Below are 12,941 nucleotides of genomic sequence, written 5' to 3'. Positions count from 1 at the left end.
AAGGTACATGCCCCTGACCAGAATCGAACCTGGGTCCCTTCAGTTCCCAAGCTGACGCTCTATCCATTGAGCCAAACCGGTCTCGGCAAGTATGTTTTCTTGACACTGGAATCAAACTTGAGGCCCTTTGGTGCTGATGCTCCAATCACTGAGCCTCAGGGGTCACGGTAATACAATGTATAGTTCATATTCATTTATCCAGTTGTCCAAGGAAGACATTTTTTAACATCTCCCTCTCTCTAAAATAAATTTTTTAAATTTATTTTAGAGAGAGGGAGAAAAAGAAACATCAATTTGTTGAAATTCATTCATTTGATTCCTGTATGTGCTCTTACCAGGGATCTAACCCAAAACCTTTGCCTATCTGGAATGATGCTCTAACCAGCTTAGTTACCCAGCCAGGGAGGAAGGCATTTCTTAGTTCGTTGAAGTCTATATGCCTTAAAGTTAATTCTCTTCTTCTCTTGTCTTTACTCTCCATTCTGCACAAGATTAATATATGATTTCAGAGATGATATAACATGTGATACTTCAATCCATACTGCTTACAAACAATCCATGGAACAGCTAAAAAGGGATATTTTAATTTATTCCCCCAAAATACTTTGAAAAATAAAAACTAATAAATGTAAGAAAATTATAATTTTGTTTAGTAGTCCAGTAGAAATAATAGGGAACTTGGAACTGCTCTGAGTATCAGTATTTGTATCAGTCAGGATTTTCTTAAATTCAAGCAGCAAAAAAATTTAACCATAAAAGGAATTTATTAAAAAGATAAAGGACACGTCCTGGACGGTGTTTCTCAGTGGTTTGAGTGTCTGCCTGAAGACCAGTTCCCGGTCAAGGGCACTTATTTGGGTTGCATGTCCAATCCCCAGTCCCAGTGTGCAAGGAGTAACCAGTGAATGTATCTCTCTCACATTGATGTTTCTCTTTCTCTGTCTCTCCCCATTACCCTGCCTCCCTTCCACTCTCTAAAATTCAATGAAAAAAATATCCTTTGGTGAGGATTAAAAAAACAAAGATAAAGGACGCTACCAAAATTTGTAGGAAGGTTATGGATCCTGTCTTGGAAAATGTTCAGGAAAGTAAACTGGCAAGCCATAGTCCTTCCTAATCAAGCCACAGGCCATCCCAGAAAAGATACCAATACTGAATCCACTGAGGATCAAATTCACTGACATGGGACTCCATTGATGTTTGCCACCAAAATGGATTCTCGTCATGCTTCTTCTTTAAGCCCTATAGGTTGAGGATTGGTATCTCTGATTTAGTATAGATCAAATACAAAAAAGATTATAAAACCATATCTAGGTTTTTCAGCTTCTATAGAGAAGTCAGGCTCTGCCTTAGGATGAGGATTTTTCTGAAACGTTAATTTAAATTCATACTGTTAATTGGAAATCTTTTGGTCAGTTGTTTAGTATGAAACAACTAAATACATTTATATATAAAACTGAGAATTGCTAGGCCAGAGTGCCTCAGTGTTTGAGCATTGACCCAATATACCAGGAATCAGGGTTTGATTCCCAGAAAGGGTACATGCCCAAGTTGTGGGCTTGATCCCCAGTAAAGGGGATGCAGGAGGCAGTAGAGCAATGATTCTCTCTCATCACTGATGTTTCTATCTCTCTCCCTTTTCCTCTAAAATCAATAAAAATATTTAAAAATAAATGAAATTGAGAATTAACTTTGTAAAGTATGGAGCATTCTACAAACTAAAAAACTTGTGTATTTTCTTTCTTTTTTTAAATGTATTTTATTTATTTTTATTTTTATTTTTTACAGAGAGGAAGGGTGAGAAATAGAGGCAGCTGCCTCCTGCACAGTCCATACTGGGTACCGTATGTGCCCGCAACCAAGGTATATATCCTTGACCAGAATTGAACCTGGGACCCTTGAGTCCGCAGGCCGACGCTCTATCCATTGAGCCAAACCGATTAGGGCTGAAACTTGTGTATTTTCTGTTGAAAGTATCCTATTAATAAAAGGCTAATATGCAAATCATTATATAAAACCTATTATGATACGCACTGACCACCAGGGGGCAGGCACTCAATGCAGAAGCTGCCCCTGGTGGTCAGCGCACTCTCACAGGAGAAGTTGGGTTCATGGATGGTGAGTGCAGTGGCGGTGGCAGCAGCACTAAGGATGTCTGACTAATGGCTGGGAGTGGGCCTAAGCTGTCCGTTGGACATTCCCTGAGGGCTCCTGGACTGCGAGAGGGCTCTAGTTTTGTCTATAAAAAGGATCTGCAGATTTCAAATTTGGTCTTTCTGTCTCAAACTCCTACTTAGCAAATAAACTTGGGAAGTTATAACATCATTAAGTTTTTAAAATTTTGAGATAGGTATTAGTAATTAACTTATTTGTAAAAAGAAAAAAGTAATGAAATTTTTATTAGTACAAGAAAGAAAGAGCCGGGACCGGTTTGGCTCAATGGATAGAGCGTTGGCTTGGGGACTGAAGGGTCCCGGGTTCGAATCCGGTCAAGGGCATGTACCTTGGTTGCGGGCATATCCCCAGTAGGGGGTGTGTAAGAGGCAGCTGATCGATGACTCTCATCGATGTTTCTAACTCTCTATCTCCCTTCCTCTCTGTACAAAATCAATAAAATATATTTAAAAAAAAAAAAAAAGAAAGAAAGAAAGAGATCTTGTCCTTTGGTTTCTTTAATATGAAAATGTTATATATGTTACTTGTAGTTTATTGTAATGGTGCCTAAGGCTGAGAGCAAATTGTTTCTGTAACTTCCTCGAAGAGCATTTCCCTAAACAGCTGTGTGTAGAATTAATTGATAGAGGTTCCTGGAGCTTACATCAAATAAACAAGTGAAAGGCAATACAAACCACATTAATTGATTGCTTATTTATTTATTTATTTGTTTGTTTGTTTATTTTGAGAGAAACATCAGTTTGTTGTTCCACTTATTTATTGGTTAACTTTTGTATGTGCCCTGACTGGGGTTCAAACCAGAAACCTTGGCATATTGGGATGACCCTCTAACCAACTGATATACCCAACCAAGGCCCCACAGTGCTTTTTAGAGTAGCTTAATCTTTTTTTTTCCTTCACGTCTTCAAATTAGTTAATGTCATTCAGAAAATATTCAATATTTCTCAGATGGTAAAATCCAGGTTCCCTAAATACTATGTAGTTGTTACTAGGTTATCTAGCTTTTTCAAAATACATAGATGTTAGAATTAAATTTTTAGAAGAGCCATTAAAAAAAACCACGCATTTTTATTGTTGACAACATTACAGATGTTCCCCATTCTCCTCACACACTTTATCCCACTCCACCTATCTCCTACCACACCCAGGAAGAGCCTTTTTTTTTTCATTTAGACATTGCAATCCTGAGAATTTCTTATGGGTACAAAAGTCGAGTGAGAGAAGAGTTTCAGAGAAAGTACAGTTCTCATATAACCTTCACCCATTAACAATTTACATAACCATGGTATACTTATCAAAACTAAGAAATTAGCATGGTACAATACAAGGTTTATTCCAGTTTCTCCAGTTTTTCCACTAATGTCTTTTTTCTATTCCAGGATCCATTCCAAGATATCGCTGTATTTAGTTTTGTCTCTTTATTCTCCTTTATTTTTTTACTTTTAAAAATATATATTTTATTGATTTTTTTACAGAAAGGAAGGGAGAGGAATAGAGAGTTAGAAACATCGATCAGCTGCCTCCTGCACACCCCCCACTGGGGATGCGCCTGCAACCAAGGTACATGGCCTTGACTGGAATCGAACTCGGGACCCTTCAGTCTGCAGGCTGACACTCTAACCACTGAGCCAAACCAGTTTCGGCTCTTTATTCTCCTTTAATATGAGAAGATAACTTTAATCACGGCACTTTTGAAGAGTACTGTTTCTTCACTTTACAGTGACTACTTTTCTCAACATAACTCTATTGTATTAATTATAATAGATTTGGCCAAAACCGGTTTGGCTCAATGGATAGAGCGTCGGCTTGGGGACTGAAGGGACCCGGGTTCGATTCCGGTCAAGGGCATGTACCTTGGTTGCCAGCACATCCCCAGTGGGGGGTGTGCAGGAGGCAGCTGATCGATGTCTCTCTCTCATCGATGTTTCTGGCTCTCTATCTCTCTCCCTTCCTCTCTGTACAAAATCAATAAAATATATTTAAAAAAAAAAATTATAATAGATTTGGATCACTAAGACTAACCCAGACTGAAACAGAAAGAAATTAAGGACTTCATAGAGGAAGGCATATCAAAGAATTTGTGAATATATATTAAAACAATCATTTCATTGGTTGAAATCAGTAATAAGTATTTTTTGAGATAATTCAAGGCTCTACACACCCTATTTCTTCTTAAAGTTATATCAACTATAAAATATCCATAGGTGAATTTTGCCATTTGCAGTTACTACTATAGTATTTTAATGATCATTTTCTTCATTCCTTCTACATTTATTAGCATTCTGCAAGAAAAAGCTATCTCTCCTCCCCAATCCAGGATTCAGTCAAATATTGTTTATTATATTGGTTCGGCAACTAAGTAATTGCGGATTTTAAAACACAATTTTTTTATGGAACTAAATAACTTTATTCTGTAATGTATTGCCCATTTTGATCAATGACCTTTTGCCATCTTTCAGGCAGCATCATAATCCCACGTTCAAAAAACTTCTGGTTTTTATTAGCAAAAAACTGAATCAGGTACGATTTGACATCATCATCATTATTGAAATTTTTACCATTCAAGGAGTTTTGTAAAGATCGAAACAAAAAGTAATCAGATGGTGCAAGGTCAGGACTATATGGTGGATGTGGCAAAACATCCCAACCAAGCTCCATTAATTTTTGCCAAGTGACCAAAGATGTGTGTGGCCTTGCATTGTCATGATGGAATACAACACCTTTTCGATTTGTCAATTCGGGCCGCTTTTCTTCAACTGCATTGTTTAATTTCGTTAGTTGTTCAATGTAGACATCAGAATTGATCGTTCGGTTGGGTGGTAAGAGTTCAAAGTAGACAATTCCTTTGTAATCCCACCAAACTGATAACAAAACCTTCTTTTGATGAATATCAGCTTTTGATGTTGTTTGAGTTGGTTCACCTGGCCTGCTCCACGATCTTTTCCGCTTGATATTGTTGTAAACAACCCATTTTTCATCGCCAGTTATCAGTTGTTTTAAAAATGGATCATTTTCATTACGTTTCTTTAGCAAATCACAGCTGCTAATGCGTTGCGTTAACTGTGATTCTTTCAGTTCGTGAGGAACCCATGTATCGAGTTTTTGAACATAGCCAAGTTGTTTTAAGTGATTTTCAATGCATGTATGTGATACATGAAGCTTCTCTGCAATCTCACGTGTTGTACTGTGACAGTCCGAATTGATTATTGCTTTGATTAGGGCGTCATCAACTTCAACTGGACAACCAGAGCGTTTTTCATCTTTGAGTGAAAAATCACCAGAACGAAATTTGGCAAACCAATTTTGACACTGCTGTTCTTTTAAGGCTTCGTCACCATAAACAGCACATAACTTTTTATGAGCTTGCGATGCGTTTTTCCCTTTGCGGAAATAAAAAAGCAAAATATGACGAAAATGTTCCTTTTGATTTTCCATTTTTCAACGAACGCCAAACGAAAACTACAAAACAGATCAAAAAACTTTTTTTACTGATTAACAGCTGAATAGCCAACTATCAAATAACAAAATGTGTTTTACATTTGTACTACGTCTGCAAACCTAAAAATTCAACTGAAGCCATATATGTGTGAAACCCGCAATTACTTAGTTTCCGACCCCCCAATATTTAGTTCTCAGTGTCTTCTAAGTCCTTTTAAATAAGAACAGTCCACTCTGCCCTGCCCCCCACTTTTTAAAAATATATTTTTATTGATTTCAGAGAGGAAGGGGGAAAGGGAGAGAGAAAAACATCAAGGATGAAAATCATTTATCAGCTGCCTCCTACATGCCCCACATGAGGGATCGAGCCCACAACCCAGCTATGTGCTCTGACTGGGAATTTAACCGTGATCTCCTGGTTCATGTTCAACCGTTGAGCCATGCTGGCTGGGCCTTCCTTTTAGTACTTTTTTTAGAAGAATATTTTGAAGAGATCAAGTAAGTTGCCTTATACAGTATCCCATATCTAAATATATGTATTTGTTTTATATGTTCAATATTTGGTAAGCTTTAGTCTAAATTTAAGCTTGACTAGATTCAAGTTAGACCTTTTTGAGTTGACTACTTCACAGGTGATGTTGTGTAATTCATATTGAACACACAATGTCTCATTGCCCATCTATAAAGTGATTAAAAGTTTGATCACTGGGTCAAAATGTTAAAACAGCCAAAGCTCTCACTTGTTTGTTTTTTTAATGTTTTTATTGACTTGAGAGAAAGAGAGGAATGGAAAATATACCTTTGGTAGAGGATTAATAACAAAAAACCCCACATTTATACATGTCAGAAAACACGGATTCATTTCCCTCCTTCCATTTACCCATTCAATAAACATATTGAGTGCTGAAGGCTCTGGAAGAGATTAAAATGGTAAAGGGAGAAGTACTGAATCTATCAAGTAGAATAATGATACTCAAAAAAGCAAAGCCAACATTTACCCAATAACAGTTTTTCCAGGATCAGAAGTTAGTAGTATAACAAGTCCTTGTTCTGAAACTCAGTACAGTTGGAGGGAGAGAAGCATTATCGCCTATAAGCATTTACCTTGCCTTTTGATTAGAAACTCCAGTGGGGTGTAATCTAATAGCTTTAGTTGTTGAGGAAAAAGCTCTTCTTTGCAGAAAAAATGCTAATCAATAAATTTAGGCAGACCATATTAAATTAACTGAGTAAGTCCTAATACCATAAGTATTTTCAGGGTGTCAAAGTAATCACATAGTAAGGAAAAACCCTGTTATAAAAGTGAGAGCTTAATCCCAGCCAGTGTTGCTCAGTGGTTGAACATTGATCTATGAACCAGGAGATCATAGTTCTATTCCCAGTGAGGGCCCATGCACAAGCTACGGGCTTGATCCCCAGTAGGGCATGTGCAAGAGGCAGCCTCTCTCACATTGATACTTCTCTCTCTCACTTTAAAAACAAAACTATTGCCCTAACTTGTTTGACTCATAGATAGAACGTTGGCCTGTGGACTGAAGGGTCCTAGGTTTGATTCCCGTCAAGGGCATGTATCTTGGTTTTGGACACATCCCCAGTAAGAGGTGTACAGGAGGTGGCTGATAGATGTTTCTTATCGATGTTTCTAACTCTCTCCCTCTCTGTAAAAAAAAACACACAAATATATTTTAAAATTTTTATTAATTTCAGAGAGAAGAGGGAGAGATATAGAAACATTAATGATGAGAGAGAATCATCAATTGGCTGCCTCCTGCACACCCTATAATGGGGGTCAAGCCCACAACCAGGGCAGGTGCCCTGGCCTGGAATCAAACCCTGATTTCCTGGTTCATAGGTCGATACTCAATTACTGAGCAATACTGGCCTGGCTCCGTTGATTTAGAGAGTGGAAGGGAGAGAAGGGGGAAGAGAGAAAGAGAAACATTGACATGAGAGAGACACATCTATTGGTTGCCTCCTGGATCAAGCCTGAAACCCTCTAACCACCGAGCCAAACCAGTCAGGGCAAGTCTTGATCTTTCAACACATGTTTTCCGTTTCTGAAGGATTCTTGGCAGATGAATAAGAAACTACAGTTGTTGAGAGTCTACATTCTCTTATTTCAGAAGTGATAAACTTCTAACTCTAACCGTTTTAGAGGTGATCTGGTTTCAAAGTCCCATTTTGAAAATTTATAAACTCTTTAAATAAAAATTATCTCAGTCATGTGATCTTCTAATACATTATACTAGTTAAGTTTGCTAGTCACCAATTTATATTATCTAAAAGACCTCTCCTGGCATCTTCCTATGCTACATATCCACTGACCAGTGATATCCACTGAAAAGTTTTTTTTATTCCTTTGTGAGCATTTGCAATACCTGATAAATTATTTACCTGTGATTTTTCAAAAAATTTGTTTATTGTGTAAACCAAAGTAAATTTAAATTGGATAGTGTTAGGAGAATCGTGAATTAAAAATTGAGGAAATTTTATTGTTCTTACTAATACTGTAGTAGAAAGAATTGCAAAGGTTTCCACAATTGATTGTATAAAATGTTCTGTATATGTAATGATTAATTTGAGAGATTTTTATTTATTTATTTATTTATTAAATATATTTTATTGATTTTTCACAGAGAGGAAGAGAGAGGGATAAAGAGTTAGAAACATCAATGAGAGAGAATCATTGATCAGCTGCCTCTTGCACACCCCCTACTGGGGATGTGCTCGCAACCAAGGTACATGCCCTTGACCGGAATCGAACCCGGGACCTTTTTGTCCGCAGGCCGACGCTCTATCCACTGAGCCAGACCGGTCCTGGCTAATTTGAGAGATTTTTAAAGTAATATCTTTCTAAGGTAAGCCTAGGAACTTGGAAATAAACAACAGGTTTAATTTGCAACATCTTTACCAAAAACACGCACTAGCTTTTCCTCCACTAGCAGTGTCTAATATACTTGCAGTTTGCACATAATATATTCGTTTTGAAAGAGATTTTAAAGTTTCGGCAAACTTTTATAAGCTAGTCCCAAATAGTGTAGTTTAGAGTAAAGATCTACCTGCTCCTAAACTCATTTTTCAATAAGCAACTGTATAAACTGATCGAAAGAAGCAAATTTAAATGGCAAATATTTTTCTTTGTGTTTCAGATATGTCGGTAACCTTTCCAGAGATGTGACAGAAGCTCTAATTCTTCAGCTCTTTAGCCAGATTGGACCTTGTAAAAACTGCAAAATGATTATGGATGTAAGGGTATTTTACTTTAATTAACTTTCTTCTTTTTTTATGTTTATTACTTAAATCCATTACTTCCAAGAACTCACAAATTAGTTTACAAAGCCTGATTGCATAGGAATTTTAGTGAATTTGTAGTGAATCAGTTTTGGGACCTGAGTTTAATTTATTAAAGGAAGAGCAGAACTAATCATTTCTAGAGTAGATGAGAAGTATACACATTTTTAAGGTGCACTGATTTATCAGAATTGTTTATGTCAGTTGATAGCCTAATCAAGAAATTTAGTTATTATAATTAGATTAGGACATTAGGTAAAAAAAAAAAAATAGACATGTGATACTGTGAAATGTTTGTAACTTTATTTTTAAAGGCCATGATTCAAGTTTCTCTTGCATTATGGTAATTACCATCCCTCAGACTTTAATGTATAGAAAAAATTAATTCATCTAATTGGTGTTAACCCTGAATCAAAACATGCTTAAAAAGACATTAAAATTTTTTTTTAAATATATATATATTTTTAATATATTTTATTGATTTTTTACAGAGAGGAAGGGAGAGAGCTAGAGAGCTAGAAACGTCGATGAGAGAGAAACATCACCCAGCTGCCTCTTGCACACCCCCCACCGGGGATGTGCCCGCAACCAACGTACATGCCCTTGACCGGAATCGAACCCGGGACCTTTCAGCCCGAAGACTGACGCTCTACCACTGAGCCAAACCGGTTTCAGCTGCATTTAAAATTTTTTAATGGGGAAGACAGTGCTAATGAGAATCCATTTATCCACAGTCTCTTTTTGGTTTTCTTTTCCCCAGGAAAAAAAAACCCATATACCAGTATGTGTATCTGCTACTTTTTTCCCTATTGTTTTCCAGTTTATCTCTCTTTTTTACTTCATATTTAGAAAGTAATTTTTAGCCTGATGGTGAAACAGGTTGGTTAGGCATCATCCAGTCAGTGCATAAAGTTTGCCTGTTTGATTTCAAGTCTGGGCACATACCTGGATTGTAGGCTCAATCCCCAGTAGGGGGCGTGCGGGAGACAGCTGATCAGTGTTTCCCACTTTCTCTGAAAATGAATAAAAATAGATTTTTAAAAGTAATTGTTTAGCCAATTAACTTAAAACCAATTTTTCCTTGATTTGGGTCTACTTCCTTATCCCAGTAATAGCATTTTTTAAACGCTTACCTGTTATTTTAACCCTGATGCATTATTACAAATGTTAAACAGAAACTTTGTAAAGCACATTATTCCCATTTAGTATTTGCAGAATTAAGGCAAAGCTGCCCTACCTGGTGGGCTCAATGGTTAGAGTTCACAGAAGGGTCTCAGGTTTGATTCCCATTCAAGAGCATGTACCTGGGTTGCAGATTTGATCCTCCACCCCATTCAGGACGTGTGGGAGGCAACCAATCGATGTGTCTCTCTCACATCAATATTTCTTTCTCTTTTCTCTTCCCAACATCCTTCCACTCTCCAAAAAAAAAAAAAAATAATGGAAAAAATATCCTCGGTGAGGATTTATCAATACAACAACCCACCCCCCTCAAAAAAAAAAACAAAAAAACAAACAAACCAGAATTAAGACAAAACAAGCATGTAAAATCCAGATTGAACTATCTGAATATAAATCCTCTTCATTGGCTTATAGGCTGTCATTCTCTCCTTGTCTGGGTCATTCTTGGTTTGTCTGGTAAAGATCACTAGGCAAAATGTTAATGGCTGCTTGACCTTCAGAAATGACTAGCTTTGCCTTTGCCACTTTGTATAAATTTGGATTAACATTTTGTTTTTATTATTAAAGTCTAAATTTTAGTCTATTCATATTGTAGGACTAGTGTTCATACTTATGAATTTTACACTTACTGGAGTATTGAGACTGATATGTATGCTTACATTCTTTTTATCTAAAAAATAGCTTTTTGAGGGTACAAAGCAACTAACTAAAGTGACATTCTTTTACAGTTTATTGCTCTACTCTTAAATATATTACTTGTTCTATGTCTATCAACATTGATCTTTGTAGTAGAATTCTCATTAAGTGTGGTGCTAGTTTGAATTTTACAATTTTTAAAACATTTTTATATTCCCTAATGTTTTTAAAATAAAACAATGGGCAATGTCAATATCAATTTGTGATTATCTCTTCACTCTAAAATTCTTCTTTTTTTTCAACCTGCACCTGGGGATATTTTTCCCATTGATTTTTAGAGAGACTGGAGGGGAAGGAAGAGAGGGGAAGAGGGACATTAATTGGTTGCCTCCCACACGAGCTCTGACTGGGGTTGGGAATCAAGCCTATAACCCTCTGTGCATGGGCCAACACTCTCACCACTGGGAAATACTAGACAGAGCCTCTCAATTCTTAAAGATCATTACCAGTGAATTTTTTATTTTTAAATATACTTTATTGATTTTGTACAGAGAGGAAGGGAGAGAGATAGAGAGTTAGAAACATTGATGAGAGAGAGTCATTGATCAGCTGCCTCTTGCACACCCCCTACTGGGGATATGCCCGCATCCAAGGTACATGGCCTTGACCGGAATCGAACCCGGGCCCCTTCAGTCCCCAAGCCGACGCTCTATCCATTGAGCCAAACCGGTTTCGGCACCAATGAATTTTTTAAATTATTGTGCTTGAAACAAAATGGTACCTTTATTTTAGCATCATTCTCGTCTTTTTAAAAAATATTCTTTTATTGATTTTAGAGAGAGGAAGGGGGAGAGGGAAACATTGTCATCGGCTGCCTCCTGCACACACCCTGCATAGGATCCAGTCAGAAACCCAGGCATGTGCCCTGACAGAATCAAACCAGACACCTCTTGGTTCATGGGACATGCTCAATCCATTGAGCCACACTGGCTGGGCTCATTCTAATCCTTACTTTCTAATTTTAGGAGAGTATAGAAAGAATTTGTAAATACTCTGAAGTCATTTGATATTGAGCACTGATAGGTATAAGATATTAGGTATTGCCCTAACTGGTTTGGCTCAGTGGATAGAGCGTTGGCCTGTGGACTCAAGGGTCCCAGGTTCGATTCCGGTAAAGGGCATGTACCTTGGTTGTGGGCACATACCCAGTGGGGAGTGTGCAAAAGGCAGCTGATCAATGTTTGTCATTGGTGTTTCTAATTCTATTGCTCTCCCTTCCTCTCTGTAAAAAAATCAATAAAATATATATATATTTTTAAAAAGATATTAGGTATTTTTTCTGCCTTAATTTACAATAAAACATTCAGGCTTTCCATATTATCAAATGTCAACTACTTGGAACACCAGCAGAAAAGAGGAGAGAATTTTTAAAAGAATATTAAGCAGCTGAAAAATGATGTCAGAAAGTCCAAATTCTAAAACCTATTTTAAAACTTCACTTAGCAAAGGACCTCTTACTTTTCAGAGCCTATTTATTTATATTTTATAAACAAGCTTAAGATAGTTGGTTGATGTTTTCTGCTACTCACTAAGAGGTAGCAAGTCTATATGTACATTTATGTACATAAAAGGTAATATCATGGGGAAGAGGCAGAAAAACCAATACCAACACTTGAGAATATAGGATACTAGTCAAACTTAACTGCTGTAACTTTTTTAAAAAAAATTGTATAATGATGGGGAGAATGTAGCTATATATCCATCTGTCCATAATTAGGAAATTTAATTACTAATAAGCAAATTATATATAGTAGACTAGTATAACTTGTTGATAAATATAGCTTTCTAGCCCTGGCTGGTTTGGCTCAGTAGATAGAGCATCAGCCTGCGGTCTGAAGGGTCCCGGGTTCGATTTTGGTCAAGGGCATGTACCTGGGTTGCAGGTACATCCCCAGTAGGAGGTGTGCAGGAGGCAGCTGATGGATATTTCTCTCTCATCAATGTTTCTAACTCTATCCTTCTCCATTCCTCTGCGAAAAATCAATAAAATGTATTTTTTTTAAAAAGATAGCTTTCTATAAAAATAGATCATTTTAAAAAATAATATATTTTTATTGGCTTCAGGGAGGAAGGAGAGGGGAACAGACAGAGAGAAACATCAATGATGAAAGAGAGAAACATTAATGATCAGAGAGAATCATTAACTGGCTGCCTTCTGC

General features: G+C 37.0%; 1 protein-coding gene and 1 long non-coding RNA gene across 17 annotated transcripts in view; both read left to right on the top strand.

The window, feature by feature from the left end:
- Positions 1 to 12,941, top strand: part of TIA1 (TIA1 cytotoxic granule associated RNA binding protein) — a 33,454-nt gene that overhangs the window by 5,543 nt on the left and 14,970 nt on the right. For 8 of the 16 annotated variants that reach the window (XR_006741444.1, XR_006741443.1, XM_045580872.1 and 5 more), the window contains exon 2: positions 8,763 to 8,865. The exons of 1 other annotated variant lie outside the window; for it this stretch is intronic. Coding sequence is in view for 12 of the 15 variants with exons in the window: in XM_045580872.1 (XP_045436828.1) it covers positions 8,763 to 8,865 (103 nt within the window). In the remaining 3 variants the exon portion in view is untranslated. The remainder of the gene's footprint in view (positions 1 to 8,762; positions 8,866 to 12,941) is intronic. 7 more of the 16 variants (XR_004987497.2, XM_045580875.1, XM_045580873.1 and 4 more) reach the window with 1 other exon arrangement.
- LOC118717498 lies at positions 11,625 to 12,436 on the top strand. Its single transcript, XR_004987501.2, has 2 exons — positions 11,625 to 11,819; positions 12,053 to 12,436. It is a non-coding gene; the product is annotated as an uncharacterized LOC118717498 (long non-coding RNA).

The sequence above is a fragment of the Pipistrellus kuhlii genome, unplaced genomic scaffold (genome assembly GCF_014108245.1).
Source record: "Pipistrellus kuhlii isolate mPipKuh1 unplaced genomic scaffold, mPipKuh1.p scaffold_m20_p_13, whole genome shotgun sequence".
In the NCBI taxonomy this organism is placed as follows: Eukaryota; Metazoa; Chordata; class Mammalia; order Chiroptera; family Vespertilionidae; genus Pipistrellus; species Pipistrellus kuhlii.
Note: the sequence above shows the minus strand (reverse complement) of the source record. Positions and strands in the feature narration are given on the sequence as shown.